This window comes from Macaca thibetana, chromosome 18 (assembly GCF_024542745.1).
Source record: "Macaca thibetana thibetana isolate TM-01 chromosome 18, ASM2454274v1, whole genome shotgun sequence".
NCBI classification, from domain to species: Eukaryota; Metazoa; Chordata; class Mammalia; order Primates; family Cercopithecidae; genus Macaca; species Macaca thibetana.
Genome location: NC_065595.1, coordinates 34,702,366 through 34,718,998, shown reverse-complemented (window position 1 = coordinate 34,718,998; position 16,633 = coordinate 34,702,366). Strand labels below are relative to the sequence as shown.

At 42.3% G+C, this 16,633-nt stretch overlaps 2 protein-coding genes across 2 annotated transcripts in view; one reads left to right on the top strand and one right to left on the bottom strand.

Moving 5' to 3' along the window:
- Nucleotides 1–16,633, top strand: part of HAUS1 (HAUS augmin like complex subunit 1) — a 983,957-nt gene that overhangs the window by 824,492 nt on the left and 142,832 nt on the right. The window lies entirely within an intron of this gene.
- PSTPIP2 (proline-serine-threonine phosphatase interacting protein 2) overlaps nt 2,972–16,633 on the bottom strand; it is a 96,683-nt gene continuing 83,021 nt past the window's right edge. Inside the window, exons 10-15 of the mRNA XM_050767977.1 lie at nt 13,903–14,001; nt 11,713–11,809; nt 11,509–11,590; nt 10,345–10,379; nt 8,328–8,385; nt 2,972–5,079 (exon numbers count right to left, since the gene is read on the bottom strand). Coding sequence (XP_050623934.1) covers nt 8,336–8,385; nt 10,345–10,379; nt 11,509–11,590; nt 11,713–11,809; nt 13,903–14,001 — 363 coding nt within the window. The 3' untranslated portion in view covers nt 2,972–5,079; nt 8,328–8,335. The remainder of the gene's footprint in view (nt 5,080–8,327; nt 8,386–10,344; nt 10,380–11,508; nt 11,591–11,712; nt 11,810–13,902; nt 14,002–16,633) is intronic.

Genomic DNA, 16,633 nt, shown 5'->3' with positions numbered 1-16,633 from the left:
GCCTGTGAGGAACCAGGGAAGGGACCTGTGCACTAGGGGATAAATTGCCCGTTGAAACTGTGCTGGGTGTGCCTGCCCATCAGACACCTGATCTTGCAAGACCGTCATTAAAAGTCTCACTTGTGATGTTCTCCAGGTCTCTGAGACCATTCTTTGGGTTTGGATGGGTGAATTTGTTTCTCACAGACACCAAGAGGTAAGAGTGGTGTCTGTCACTATAGCTCCCACTGACCCACAGGGGCAATTTGTGCTTCCCATCCCTTCAACTTTAGGCTCTGCCAGACAAAAACTCCTGACTTTAGGAGGTTGGCAGGGGATACCTATACCAGGGTATATAGAAAGGGTTCCATAAAACTATGGCCAATGCCTGGGCTATTGGGATTCCTCATACCAACACACCAGCAGATAAAGAGAGGCATACCAATCCCAACAGGAGTTAGTGAGTATCATGAGAAAAAGGAGGCAAGGATGAATATATCTGGAATGCAGGAGTTTCCCTGGGGTGCTTCCTTGTGTTCCCATGCCTGGTAATTAACATAAACTGGCAATTTCAGCAAACAGGACAAAAGCCTGATAACCAGGGCTAAGACCACCTCCCCCACCACTGCCGCCAGGGAGGAAGATGCAGGTTATCCCACCAGTCAAGCAACCTAGACAAGCAGACGAACTAGCCAAGTTTAAGAGGATTCTAGAATGTCTGTGCATTAGTTCACTAAGGGTGCCATAAAACACACACACACACACACACACACACACACAGATTGGGTGGTTTAGACAACCAACATTTATTTTCTCTCTGTTCCAGAGGCTGGAAGTCCAAGAGCAAGGAGAGCAAGGTGCAGAGTTGGTTTCCTCTGAGGCCCCTTTCCTGGGCTTGTCACTGGCAGATGGCCACCCTCTTGCTGCCTCTTCACATGCTCATTCCTTTGTAAACATGTGCTCCTGTTGTCTCTTCCTCTTCTTTTTTTTCTTTCCTTTTTTTTTTTTTTTTTTTTTTTTTTTTTTTTGAGACAGAGTCTCCCTCTGTCACCTAGGCTGGAGTGCAGTAGCGTGATCTTGGCTCACTGCTGCAACCTCCGCTTCCGGGGTTCAAGTGATTGTCCTGCCTCAGCCTCTTAGGCAGCTGGGATTACAGGTGCCTGCCACCACACCCGGCTAATTTTTGTATTTTAGTAGAGATGGGGCTTCACCATGTTGGCCAGGCTGGTCTCAAACTCCTGACCTCAAGTGATCTGCCAGCCGTGGCCTCCCAAAGTGCTGAGATTACAGGCGTGAGCCACCGCACCTGGCCTCTTCTTCGTCTTAGAAGAACACCAGTCACTAGGATTAGGGCCCCACCTCAACAGCCTCCCTTCAACTTAATCACCTCTTTAAAGGCTCTATCTCCAAACATGGTCAAATTCTGAAGTACTGGCTAGCAGTTGGGACTTCAACATATGAATTGTGTGTGACGGTGGGGTGCACGATTCATCCATAACAGGGGGTGGAGGAAGGAGATGATGAATATCAATCATGGATTTAGGATTATCTCTAAGACCAGGAAATATAGCTGGTCCTGCTAACTGTTTCATTTATATGTATGTGTGTTGGCTTTTGGAAGTTGGGACTTGAAGAAGTAGTGCTAGGATGGAATAAAATGTCGGGTATGGATGCGTCTGAACCATGTGGGGGTCAGATGCTGTCAACGTCCCATCCACATCCCCTCAGTACCTCTCAATTCCTTAAACACACAGTTCCAACTGTCAGGAACTGTGTCCCTGCCTAAGGACCCTCTCAGACCATTCTCCAGCATTGGAGACAGTCCAGAAGTGCCAGGAAATTAATGCCTCCTGGGAGTATTCGCAACCAGTGACTGACAAGAGTTGGTGAATAAATACTCCAGCTCCCTTGCGGCTTAGGTCAATATCTCCTAAGTGTGTGTGTGTTCTTTTGGGTTTTTTTGTTTTTGTTTTAGCTTTTCTGTTGCCCGTGCTGGAGTGCAGTGGTATGACCTTGGCTTACTGCAACCTCCACCTCCCGGGTTCAAGCAATTCTTCTGCCTCAGCCTCTTGAGTAGCTAGGATTACAGGCACGTGCCACCATGCCCGGCTAATTTTTTATTTTTAGTAGAGACAGGATTTCACCATGTTGGCCATGCCGGTCTGGAACTCTTGACCTCGGGTGATCTGCCCACCTCGGCCTCCCAAAGTGCTGGGATTACAGGCATGAGCCACCGTGCCTGGCCCTAATTTTCTGTTCTGCACTGTTTCCCGGGAGTCTTCAACAAGAGTAAGCTCCAGCTGCCTGCCATGTAGCTTACTTCATAATGCATGCTTTTTTTGCCTTTCTTCTTTTCCCTATCTCATGTCCCCACTTCCATACTGGTACTTTTTGGAAAAAGTACTTGCACACAAATCCTTATCTCAGGGTCTGCTTCTCATGGAACCCAAATTAATATACCAACAGTCTATAGAATAGCTCACATTTACTAAATTTAACACATGTACTCATTTGACTGGCTTCACTCACTTTGTACTTCTTATTTCTCTTTCAAGTGGTTGTTTCTCTAGCTATGTTTTCTTATAGGCCACTAATTCTTTCATTGTCACTACTACGTGCCAGGTGCTGGAGATACAGCAGGAAAAAGAATAGACAACGGCCCTGCTACCACTGGGGTTCCAGTCTAAAAAGGCAGACAGACTTTGAACAATTAATTTCAAAGGTGAATCATATCATAACAAGGAAAATGGAGGGGCAGGAGAGATACAATAGTTGGATCCAACCTAGTCTGAAGGCAGAAGCGGTGTCTCCCAGAGGAAGTAACACTGCAACTGACCTCTGAAGGATTCGTGCAAAGTAGTTCGGCACCATCTCCATTTGGCTTCCCTGACCAGGAGTTTGTCTTTTTGAAGCCTAACAATCACAAATGTGGCAAGGGGTCAAATAAAGCTTGGAAGAGCGATATGGTCAACACAAAAATACGAAACAAATCCCAAATTACCAAGAACCTTTATTTAACCTACCAAACTAAAAGAGGAATAAAATAAAAATATTTTCCATCCACAAAACAGTTTTACACTGACCAATACAGAGAAAAGGGAAATCCCTGAGGAACTGCCAATAATAAATAATGTACTTAAAAATAGAATGTTCTGAGTGTGAAGGAACATTTCCTGAGCCCGTTCAGTTTGGAGAAGTTTGGCCCTTTGCAAAATTCAGTTTCTCAAAAGGATATCCAACTGATGCAAGTTTCCTGCCATGAGAAGAAGCTGTCATGTTCAGTGGCACCTTACATGAAAGGTGGGGAAATAGGCCGGGCGCAGTGGCTCATGCCTGTAATCCCAGTACTTTGGGAGGCTGAGGCAGGTGGATCACCTGAGGTCAGGAGTTCGAGACCAATCTGGCCAATATGGTGAAATCCCATCTCTACTAAAAATACAAAAAAATTAGCCAGGTGTGGTGGCAGGTGCCTGTAATCCCACCTACTCAGGAGGCTGAGGCAGTAGAATCACTTGAACCCGGGAGGCAGAGGTTGCAGTGAGCGAAGATCGCGCCACTGCACTCCAGCCTGGGGGACAGAGCAAGACTCTGACTCAAAGAAAGAAGGAAAGAAGGAAAGAAGGAAAGAAAAGAAGGAAAGAAAGAAAGAAAGAGAGAAAGAGAGAAAGAAAGAAAGAAAGAAAAAGGGGGGGAGAGAGAGAGAGAGAGAAAGAGAAAGAAAGAAAGAAAAAAGGGAGGGAAGGAAGGAAGGAAGGAAGGAAGGAAGGAAGGAAGGAAGGAAGGAAGGAAGGAAAGAAAGGAAAGAAAAGAAAAGATGGGGAAATAATCAATCTTCTTTCAATCAATTTGTCCATAGTTCTGGAAAAGCTACTGCACAGAGCTGGAGAGGAAACTATTTGCTCTCTGTAATACTGAAAAACTGAGAGAGCTATTTTAACTCGTCAATAACCAAAGAGTACCATTTTCTCACAGTGCACAGATGTTGTACAAAAAGTACATGACTTCCCTGCTGTTTGTGAGTGAAAAAGGAAAACCCAAATATTTGTGAAAGTGTAAGACGGATGCATTTAAAATTCTGGGGTCTAGCAAGGGAAAGATTCTCGGTGAAGACCCAAAACTGAGGACTGGTTTTGTAACTCTAAAATGATCTTGAGGAGTGGAATCAAAATATGGTATTTCATTGATTCCAGGATGTATTTTTTTTCATACTTTAGCATCTTAAATTCAAATGGGCTTGGCCACCAATGGTCTGTCACAAGTTTATTGGCAACTCCTCGACCCCACCTTCTTAGTGCAACATAAAATAATGGCATGTTTTACAATCAGTGGCTCCTTAGATTAGATTAAATATCATGCTGTGTAGTTCAGTACACACAGTGATCCACATAAAAATAAATCTGACATTTAAACCCTGGTGATTTTCCCAACTGAAAAAGTGCTGGCAAAATATTTGGCATCTTAAATTTCAGCATAAGCATCACAGCTTCAGGAAGGGTTAGAGGAATAGTGATGTGGGTTGGACTTGGGCTCTAGTTCTGGTTCTGGCCCTAATCAGCTAGGAAAACTGTAAGGAAATTAATTTCACACTTGTAGGCTTTGTTTCCTCATCTGTAAAATGAGAAAGTGCGATCAGGTGGCTTCTAAGTCTTCTAGCCAAAAAGGAAGGTAATTTTAAACCTTGCACCACTGAGGCTGTGTGTCGCCGTGGAAACTCCACAGCCAGGCTGCCCAAAGCCAAAGGAGCTACTACTGCAGCTGGTGGCTCGGAATCCTCTGCTGCCACCTCTGCTCCTCAAGTGGACACTCCAAATCCAGAAGTGGATTTCATGCTTCCCATGTTGAAAACTTAATTCATTCACAACCTGAGTAACTGGGAAAGAATAATTCTTCAGAATGGGGCAATATGTAAACTTCAAAAAACTGCAGAACTCTACTTGCTTATGTTGTCCTAAATGTCTACCATAAATTTTAAATCTCTAAAAAATTATAGCAAGGGTTCACTTCAAAGTCTTCATGACTGACATAACGTGGCTATAGGTCCTGCTGCTCTGGGTGCCCTTTCCATGCCATAGAAGCACTTGCCGGAAAAAGCTCTGGTTTCTGAAAGAAAATAACAAAGAAATTTCATATGAATGAACAGTGCTTGTCAACACTCTCTCCTACCTTGAGAGTATATTCAACAAGAATAAGGGTGCAGGCCAAGGAAAACAAATGGTGAGGAATAGGTATTCCAAGCAATGAGAAATGGAATGTGATGATACCAGCATTGCTTTGTGGTAAATAATAGCTACATTTACATTTTTATACATATTTTAAATTTGAAATTTTCAATCTATCTTTACCTAAACATGTTAGAATTAACAACAGGAATAGCAGCTAAAATCAGCAACTACAAAACAAATCACAAATTCCTAACTTTTCCTGTTTAAATTTTTTTTTTCTTTTTTTGAGAGAGAGTCTTGCTGTGTTACCCAGGCTGGAGTACAGTGGCGCAACCTCAGCTCACTGCAACCTCCACCTCCTGACTTCAAGTGATTCTCCTGCCTCAGCCTCCCAATTAGCTGGGATTATAGGCACCCGCCACTGCACCTGGCTAGTTTTTGTATTTTTAGTAGAGATAGGGTTTCACCGTGTTGACCAGGCTGGTCTCAAACTCCTGACCTCAGGTGATCCGCCCATCTTGGCCTCCCAAAGTGCTAGAATTACAGGCAAGAGCCACCGTGCTGGGACCCTGTTTAAACTTATTTTCCAAAAGTTCACTCAAACTATTTTAATTGTTGTGATAAGTTGCTTAGTAAGTTACTCACTAAATTAGACTCCCTTCTTTAAAATTTTCTGAAATTCAGTATATGTTGTATATTGAATATGAATGTGTTATATACTCCCTTTTCTAAAATTTTCTGAAATTGATGTATATGTTGAACCCCAACTCATTGAATGGGCACAGATTCCAGTGAACTCCAGTGAAATGATATAACTCAAGTAAATGTGTTGGCACTAGCATCTTGCATTCAAACATCACACTCTTCGACTCTGAGGAACTACAGTTGTTGGGTCAAGTGGTACTATTAAGCTACCAGAATATATTCTTTACCCAAACAAGTAAGGACAGAAAAGAAAGAGGTAAAAAATAAAAAGAAACACTTAGGACTGCCAATGGCCTGCCCATTATCTACACAGTGCTCCAGAGAGCAGGTGCCACCTCTGAATTCCAAGTCGTTGATTTACCAGGTTTCCACTCTACCTTCACTAGGGCCTTGCCCCTTTCCATGAGAAAGAGGGAGGCTTATGAAACGAAGAAGAAATGATGACTGTAAAGACTAGAATTTATTTGTAGATTTGTAGGTCCGAAGTTATATACAGTTAGAGAACAGGGTACTTTATGTCTTCAAGTTCCATATATTTTATAGCAAAGTTGCTTAAATATTAAATATATTAAGCAATTATGTTAAGCAATTTAAGGACTTATGTTTAAATATAATAGAAACTAGTTGGTTTTTTTTCTTTTTTTTTTTTGACTGAGTCTCGCTCTGTTGCCCAGGCTGGAGTGCAGTAGCGCGATCTCAGCTCACTACAACCTCCACCTCCCGGGTTCAAGTGATTCTCCTGCCTCAGGGTCCTGAGTAGCTGGGGCTACAGGTGCCCACCACCCTGCCTGGCTAATTTTTTGTAGTTTTTTGTTTTAGTAGAGATGGGGTTTCACCATGTTGACTAGGCTGGTCTCAAGTGATCCACCTGCCTCGGCCTCCCAAAGTGCTGGGATTACAGGTGTGAGCCACTGTGCCCGGTCATTAGCTGATTATTTTTATGTAATTAGGACAAGTTGGCATCTGTCCTAGATAGCCAGTTGGCTATAAGTCACAAAGTAGGTGTTTTTAGAGGACTGGAGACAAACAATGTTTGATGTGCTCACTTTGGTGGTATAGAACACTATAGAAAATCACCCTGGAGCACTGTTAAAATCTGTTTAGGTTCATAAAGGACAGTATATGTAACCAACACCAAATCAGGAAGCGTGAGAGAGGGGCTGCTGCCTTTCTCAGTTGACTTCTGGCATCCCACCCACCCACTGCCTGCCACTTTGTCTTCTGACACTGTTATCCAGGGCATAAAGTAACAAGAAATGCAAAGACATGTAGTTCAGACGTGTAGCTCAGTCCACACTGAGATCAGGAATATGTAAGTGGACCAACTCTTTAAAACAGTTTTTAGTCAAAGTAGTAACACATTTTCATTGCAGACAAATTCAAAAACAGAAAGGAAAAACATTACCTGTTTAGGAATATATCTCTTCAGACCTTTTCTTTGCTCATGTGTACCTATATAATTCTTTTACCCCAAGATAAGCCCATTGGGGTAAAAGAATGATACTTTATGAAGAGTTTCTTTTAGTATCACTACTTTGGCTTCTGAGGCATTTCTTCACATCTGTGAAGAATGATTTTGACTTGGAGAACGTTCCAAGCACCTCAGTGCCTAAGAAAAAGAGTCACCATGCAGTATATCTTTGCAGGTGCAGTTGGCTTAGCAGTGTTCAGTCCTTTTCTAAGAAAAGCTCGTTCAGAGCATTAATACTCTGCAGGATGACCTCTGTGATGACCTTGTGTGTACAGTGAGTGTGATATCATTTGCACTTCTTTTTATTTGACTTTTCCTCTTTTAGATGGTGGACAAGTAAACTAAAATCTAAATTACTTTAACAGTGAGGATGATGTGTGTTTTGTTGATGAGCACTGCCTTAAATCCAGGTGTGTAATAACTATAAAAGAGCTTAATAAGAGCAGATAAAGAGGGCCGGCGATGGTGGCTCATGCCTGTAATCCCAGCACTTTGGGAGGTTGAGGCGGGTAGATCACTTGAGGTCAGGAGTTCAAGACCAGCCTGGCCAACATGGTGAAGCCCTGTCTCTACTAAAAATACAAAAAAAATATTAGCTGGGTGTGGTGGTGTGCACCTGTAATCCTAGCTACTCAAGAGGCTGAGGTGGGAGGATCACTTGAACCCGGGAGGTGGAGATTGCAGTGAGCTGAGATTGCACCACTGCACTCCAGCCTGGTGACAGAGCGAGACTCTGCCTTGAAACAAACAAACAAAAAAAAGCAGATAAAGAGTTACTACGGAATAATCAATGAAGGAAAAATAGCCTCATTTAAATAGGTATGGAGGGGTCTCCAGTCTGCTTCCAGCTGTGGGATCCAGAGAGGCATCCTGAAGGGACAGCATGCTGGCCAGTGTGCCTGCCTGATGCAAGGCCTTGCTAGTTTGTGGTGGTGTTATAAAGAAACTTCAAAGGCCTCAAGAGCACAATTGCCAGTCTACACGCGACTCAATTCAATAAAGGTTCTTACCATTGATGTTACTGATAGAGCAAACTGTAGTCATCAACCAAAGAGTAATCAGGATCATCTGCAAAAGGCAGAACACAGAAAACAACAGTAACATCAATTTTTCATAATAAGATCTCAGCCCTTTTCAAGCCAGGGCATCTCACTTAGAGATTCCGGTGACTACCATTTTGTAAGGAGAAAATAGATCTGCCAACAAAAACTATAAATGGCAGTCACTACTCCAAACCAGAGGACATTCTGGAAATCACTATGCTGACTTCTTTGCCCTCTTTCATCCATGCTCAGGTACAGTACCCACAGTAAAATCATATTTAAAAATGGACAGAAATAGCATCCTACATTACCAAAGGGTAATTCTAAAGCAATAAGAAATAAAATACCTTAAATCTTCATATTGTTCAAAGATAGAATTTCAGCCACTACATTTTTTTTCCATCACTAAATTTTTAGTGAACTGTTAAGTACAGCATAAGCTGAACTCCTCCCTTATTGATAGGTTTTGGCTCTGTGTCCCCACCCAAACCTCATCTTGAATTGTATCTCCCATAATTTCCACCTGTTGTGGGAAGGACCCAGTGAGAGATAATTTGAATCATGGGGGCAGCTTCCCCCACAATGTTGTCATGGTAGTGAATAAGTCTCACAAGATCTGACGATTTTATCAATGGTTTCTGCTTTTGCATCTTCTTCATTTTCTCTTGCCACCACTATGTAAGAAGTGCCTTTCACCTCCCACCATGATTCTGAGGCTTCCCCAGCCATGTGGAGCTGTAAGTCCAATTAGGCCTCTTTTTCTTCCCAGTCTCAGGTACATCTTTATCAGCAGCATGTAAACAGATTAATACACTCATTCTCTTGAATATGGATAGGTATATCTTTACTCAAATAATAAATATATGTTGAGCACCTACTATGTACTCAGAACCGTGTCAAGTGTTGTGAGTAATACAGAAGACAAAGTTGTACCTGACCTCCGGATCTTATTAATATTCAAGGCATACAACTAACCAGAGCTTGTTTGGAGTAGCTGCAGGGGAATGCAGCTATTTGTATACTCTTGACCAAAGACTGACCCTCCTCTATCAGGAATGGTCATGCTCTTTGACTGAGCACATAGCTTCGGCAGGGATGCACATGGACTGGTGAAGGAGGAAGTGGACACCCGCCTAGCCAGCCAGATGTGCCAAATCAACCCTAGCAAACAATAGGCTGACAGATGTTGCAGCCAAACTGCCCTCACATCCCATACAACTAATAAGAAGTGCTAAGATGTGTACTTCTCCCAGAGGTATCATAGGAGTTCAAAGAAAGAAAGAGACTACTGTAATTAGTGAAAGTTCTCATTAAAGATAACATTAAGTGACATGTTTCCTGACGTCCATGCCTTCTATAAATTGTATTTCTGTGTAATCCAAGGGGAACTACATCTCAGTTCTGCTGTTCTCACAGTCCAAGTTGAAATAATCTTTTAGGTAAAATTTGCTTGCAATAAGTTTATTTTGGTATTTCAGTAACACAATTATCTTGGATAAGCTATAAAATAGACCACCAGTTATCATATTCCACTCTGTGACAAGTAGTATTATAGTAAGATTCTAATAGAGACTCATTCCCTTGGGAATTTGATTCTATTTAATCCTTTCATTCCCTTTATTTCAAAGTTCTAGCTATTTAATTTTAAAGAAAAAGCAATATAAGAATTTTGTTGTTGTTTTTTGTTTGTTTGTTTTGTTTTGTTTTGTTTTTGACACAGTTTGACTGTGTCACCCAGGCTGGAGCGTAGTGGTGCAATCTCGGCTCACTGCATCCTCCACCTCCCAGGTTCAAACAATTCTCGTGCCTCAGTCTCCTGAGTAGCTGGGATTACAGGCACATGCCACCACACCCAGCTAATTTTTGTATTTTTAGGGAGATAGGGTTTCACCGTGTTGTCCAGGCTGGTCTCGAACTCCTGACCTCAAGTGATCCGCCTGCCTTGCAATAGAAGAATTTCAAAAGACCTTTTTTAGTGGCATACCTGGTGAGGTTTTAGGAATTGGGAGGGGTCCTCTCCTGTGAGAAATGAAAACCAAAGTATTTTAGATAAGTTCTTGTTATTTTTATAATATTTTTACTTCTTGCTACAAGCCTATTGTACTCTAATCAGATCTGGTTTCTGCACTGGAGGATCAAGAAAGCTCACCTGAAGCAAATGATCGGTAGCACTGACCTACGGAAATCTACGTTGCAGACGTTCTATTATGGCAAGAGGCAGCATGCACAGTGATTAGTAGCACAGAGCCTTATCCCCACAGCCTAGACTGGCAGGATTAAAATCTTAGCTGTGTGGGAAAGACTCCCTGCGTGCCTTGAACATCCACATCCTCATACGTAAAATAGGAAGTATAAACAGCTCCTACCTCACTGTGGGGATTAAATCAGCTAATTCACACTAATGGTTTTAAACAGTGCCTGACATGCTTAAATATTGATAATGATCATGCAATCTTTCCCAGGCACTCCTCATCTTTAATAAAACTGGAGTGAAAATTCAGAAGCTTAGACCGCAAGCTGACTATGTCAAACAGAAGTTTCTCTTCCCGCAGGATCCTTTACGTGAACGGCAGCGAACTTTTTGAGTAAAGGGCCAAGTAGTAAATGATTTAGACTTTGCTAGCCACATACCGTCTCTCTTGCAACTCTACTCATCTCTAGTGGCAAAGCAGCCATAGACAAAACCTCAGCGAGTGAGGGTGCTTGTGTGCCCATAAAACTTGATAGAGGAACACTGAAATTTGAAATTCAAATAATTCTCGCATGTCACACAATAGGATCGTCTTGACTTTTTTCTAGCCATTTAAAAATGTAAAGACTATTCTTAGCTCACAGGCCCTACAAAAATGAATTTAACTCTCAGGGGCCATAGTTTGCTGACCCCTGCTTTCTACAGGCTGTAAGAGAAGTATAGGATTCATACATGAACAGTAATGATCAAGTTCAAGCATGATATACTCCTCCCTAAACTATGACTATTAAAATCCACTTAATATTTGTCCTAAAAATACTATTTCCAAAAAGCAAGCAGCCTTATTAAGCAGATGCAGTAGTAGATATATTCCAATTCTAGCAAGTCTTAGAACATTCATGATAACAATGTTTGCTAAAAGTAATTTTCTTCATGTGAAAAGCAGCTGGTTATTACCTTGCCAAATTAGGCCCTGTAGCCTTTCCTGGTGGGACTGAATTCTTCTGGGGGGAGTAGAAATTCTCATACATGATGGGTGCTAGGAGAGTCACCAAGAAACAGGACATGAAGAGGCAGGCGTCTTTCATCCTTAATGACATCTAACAAGAAAGGCTAATAGAATTGTGTAAATAACACTCCCCACCCCACCACCCCATTCACCTGGTGGAATCTGTCCAGTTTTGCGTTGATTCACAAAGTATTCAATGTCCTTCTGAATGCTGCACATTTCTAAACTCTTTCGGACTTGTTCGTACATCTAATAAAAAAGAAGGTCAATTAATAGGTAGAAGTATGTTGAGATAATTGTGACACAGCTCCTTAAAGACATGGGTTTGAGGCAGGGCGTGGTGGCTCATGTCTGTAATCCCAGCATTTTGGGAGGCTGAGGTGGGCAGATCACAAGGTCAGGAGTTCGAGACCAGCCTGGCCAACATAGTGAAACCCCATCTCTGTTTAAAATACAAAAAATTAGCCAGGTGTGGTGGCGGGCGCCTGTGGGGAGGCTAAGGCAGGAGAATTGCTTGAACCCAGGAGGCAGAGGTTGCAGTGAGCCAAGATCGTGCCACTGCACTCCAACCCCAGGCGATAGTGCGAGACTCCATCTCAAAAAAAAAAAAAAAAAAAAAAAAAAGAACAACAACAACAACAACAAAAACATGGGTTTGATAGAGAGCTGACTCTTCCAAATTTTCTTGTTTTGAAAAAAGAACACATTCCAAAGTCCCAGATTCATATTAGAGCTTTTCTCTGATGCACATCTGCTATTAATTTTTTTAATTTTATTATTTCTTTTTTTTAAGACAGAGTCTCGCTCTGTCACCCAGGCCTGGAGTGCAGTGACACAGTCTCGGCTCACTGCAACCCCCACCTCCCTGGTCGAAGCAATTCCCCTACCTCAGCCTCCCGAGTAGCTGGGATTACAGACGCATGCCACCACGTCCGGCTAATTTTTTTTGTATTTTTACTAGAAATGGGTTTCACCATGTTGGTCAGACTGGTTTCGAGCTCCTGACCACAGGCAATCTGCCTGCCTTGGCCTCCCAAAGTGCTGGGATTACAGGTGTGAGCCACCGTGCCTCGCCTACATCTGCTATTAATATTTTAAAGATGACAGAATATGTATCTTTGTGGCAGGACAGAAGCCTTGGCTGAATTATTATTATTATTATTATTTTTTGAGACGGAGTCTCGCTGTGTCACCCAGGCTGGAGTGCAGTGGCACAATCTTGGCTCACTGCAACCTCTGCCTCCTGGGTTCAAGCAATTCTCCTGTCTCAGCCCCCCAAGTAGCTGGCACTATGCACCACCATGCCTGCTAATTTTTGTATTTTTAGTAGAGACGGGGTTTCACCATGTTGGCTAGGCTAGCTCAAACTCCCAACCTCAGGTGATCCGCCCACCTTGGCCTCCTAAAGTGCTGGGATTACAAGCGTGAGCCACCGCACCCAGCCTTGGATAAAATTTAAAAATACTGATGGAACCAAAAAGTAGATATCAAATCCTATGGCACAAAACCAATGCCACACACAAATGCAAAGACAATTACTTAAAGAAGAGTTTTCCATTCAATCCTATCAGTTTTCTGGGTGTTTAGTTGTTCTTCTAAGGTGAATGTCTCATCTAAGTGAGAGTGGCTACTCCTTAGCAAAGAAGGTTGTGATAACTTGATTTGACGCCTCTGAGATGTGGAGAGCCCATTACTATTGCTGTGTACAGGTTAAGCCTGGACAATGGACCAGCGAATACTGTTGAGGTAAGTCTGAACCCTGGCGCAACCATTAGCCTGGGAAAGGGTCAGTGTCCTAGTACTCGGTGCTGTCCTGGAACGACCCCATTCCAGAATGGAGCCGTGTCTGGGATGCACATACATGCTGTGACATCTGTCTTCCGTACATGAAACTATATTTGGATTCTATCTGTTCTCCTGCCCTAACTCTGAATTTACTTTTGTGCCCTAACTATGAATTTCTTATATATATATATATAAAACCACCATGCCCAGCTAATTTTTGCATTTTTAGTAGAGACAGGGTTTAACCATGTTTGCCAAGCTGGTCTCAAACTCCTGACCTTGGGTGATCCACCTGCCTCAGCCTCCCAAAGTTCTGGGATCACAGGTGTGAACCACTGCTCCCAGTGGTGAATCTCTTAATGAGAAAATCATGGTGGCAAAAGAGCCAGGAGTCAGGTTACATGTTATCTGGATCCTTCTATCAACTCACTGTATGGCCTTAGGCAAGTCACCTTACCTCACCAGGGGCGAAGTGAACCAGTCAGTATCTATAGTTCCTTCTACTCTAATGTATCCAACATGCACAGGACAATCCTCAGTGGATGCCTCTGACTTACTTCATCACTGGTGACACATTGTTGTGACAGCTGATTCACATGTAACCACAATGCATTCCGGAAGAAGTTTATTCGTTCACATTCTTGAGCCTCAAATGCCTACAGAAAAATAGCTACATGTACATAAATATGCAAGGAAAAGGGCCATTCATTTTGGCTGGCTGTGACTTAAGAAACAGTGTCAACCTTTAGTTATCTGTAAACTTATTGTCCAATTTAGAATACTTCTCCCCCACCACTCAGGATGCTCATAAACTCATACCACAAAGAATGCAAACAAATCCTAATATAGTAACACAAACAGGCTTGGAAATAGTTCTGAGGATAAAAAGTAATGATGATCCCAGACACCAATGTTCTAACTGAGTTTCTACTGACATTTCCAAATATCTAACATCATCTCCACCTGGGCAGCCTGCCAGAGCCTCAGATTCAACATGCTGCCCCTCCCACCCTGGAATGAATGAGTTTAACTGGCAAGATGGTCATAACTGTTGATGCTGGTTGATGAATACATGGGAGGCCATGTACTTGTCTTCTACCTTTGTGTATGTTTAATTGTTTTTCCTTAATAAAAGGGTTAAAATAAAAGTCATTGCCTGAGATAGTTTTTTGGATATAAACAAATGTCACCTTTTAGAAAAATCAAGCTATTCTACGAAGCAGATGGCATTCTATTCAACAGTGGATGTGATATATCAGTGTATTTTAAAAATATTGAATACCATAGCTATTTTTTTTTTTTTTTTTTTTTGAGACGGAGTCTCGCTCTGTCGCCCAGGCTGGAGTGCAGTGGCCAGATCTCAGCTCACTGCAAGCTCCGCCTCCCGGGTTCCCGCCATTCTCCTGCCTCAGCCTCCCGAGTAGCTGGGACCACAGGCACCGCCACCTCGCCCCGGCTAATTTTTGTGTGTGTTTTTAGTAGAGACGGGGTTTCGCCGTGTTAGCCAGGATGGTCTCGATCTCCTGACCTTGTGATCCGCCCGTCTCGGCCTCCCAAAGTGCTGGGATACAGGCTTGAGCCACCGCGCCCGGCCTACCATAGCTATTTTTAACATGAATGAATTTTATATTCCATAGCTTTTATATACCACAGCCACTTTGCCACTCTATGAGGAGAAAAGGATGGGGACAGGCATGGCTATAAGTGGTTCTCATACTTGAATTCACATCAGAATCACTTGCAAGGTTTATTAGCATAGAGATTGCTGGGCTCCACCTCCATAGTTTCTGATTCAATTTCATATCTCATACTATAGGTTTTATTCAAAACCATAAAATTTTGAATGCCTTTTAAAATTTGCTACATTTTAAAACTTATTATAAAATAAACAAAACTTCAAACATATACAAGAGTAGAGAGGTACAGATAGTATGATGAATCCCTATGTACTCATCACCAGCTTAAACATTTATCAACTCACAACCAATTCTGTTTTATCTATATCTCTACCAATTACCCTACTGTCTGGAGTATTTTGAAACAAATGCATTATTTCACCTCTAAATATTTTTATGTCTATATAACATAGTATAATAATTTATTAATATTACATTAGTTTTGTTATGGGATATTTTACATAGAATCAGATAGCAGTATCATAAATACCTATATACCAACTACCCAGCTTTGTCAAAAACTTCAGCCATATTTGTTTCAGATTCTGTAAAAGCCCCTGTGTGATTTACCCAGTTTCTATCGCCTTCTTCCTTCCCCAGATAGCCATTATCCTGAATTGTATCATTCTTATGCAAGTGTTTTGTTTTGTTTTGTTTTGTTTTATGGGGAAGGGGTTGTTTTGTTGTTTGGTTTTGGGGGGTTTTATTTTGTTTTGTTTTGAGACAGGGTCTCACTTCGTCACCCAGGCTGGAGAGCAGTGGTATGCTCATGGCTCACTGCACCTTCAAACTCACGGGCTCAAGCAATTCTCCCGCCCAGGTTCCCAAGTAGCCTCTGCCACCATGCCTGACTAATTTTTATATGTCTTTGTAGAGACAAAATTTCACTGTGTTGCCCAGGCTGGTCTTGAACTCCTGGGCTCAAACAATCCACCCGTGTCATCCTCTGAAAGTGCTGGGATTATAGGCGTGAGCCACTGTGCCTGGCCTTTATGCAGGTTTTTACATTATATATGTATCCATAAAATGTATATGATACTGCTTTACATGTTTTTAAACCTTATTTAAAAATGGCCTCATTCTAGGCTTTTCCTTAAGAGTGTGGAGTTACTAAAGTAAAGCAGAAAACAGTGTTTTAGGAGAAGCATAATGACCCACAGTATCAGATGGCAAAGAGAGGTCAAATAAGATTAGAAACTGCAAAGGCCCACTGGCCCTCATGCCAAGGGATTGCTGGTGCCCTCCAAGACAGCAGCTGCAAGGAAGCAAATCCCAGATGCTGTAGGCTGGGACAGACAGGACAACAAGGACTTGGAGACAGCTCCTTCAAAAAGCGTGGCTGTGAAGAAGGGTGGGGGTGGTAGCGGTCGTAGATAGGAAAGCAAGAACTACTGGGGTTTTTTTTTTATTATTATTTTGGGGTTTTTTTTGAGATGGAGTCTAACTCTGTTGCCCAGGCTAGAGTGTAGTGGCATGATCTCGGCTCACTGCAACCTCCACCTCCCGGGCTCAAGTGATTTTCCCACCTCAGCCTCCCAAGTAGCTAGGATTACAGGTGCTTGCCACCACACCCAGTTAATTTTTGTATTTTCAGTAGAGACTGGTTTCACTA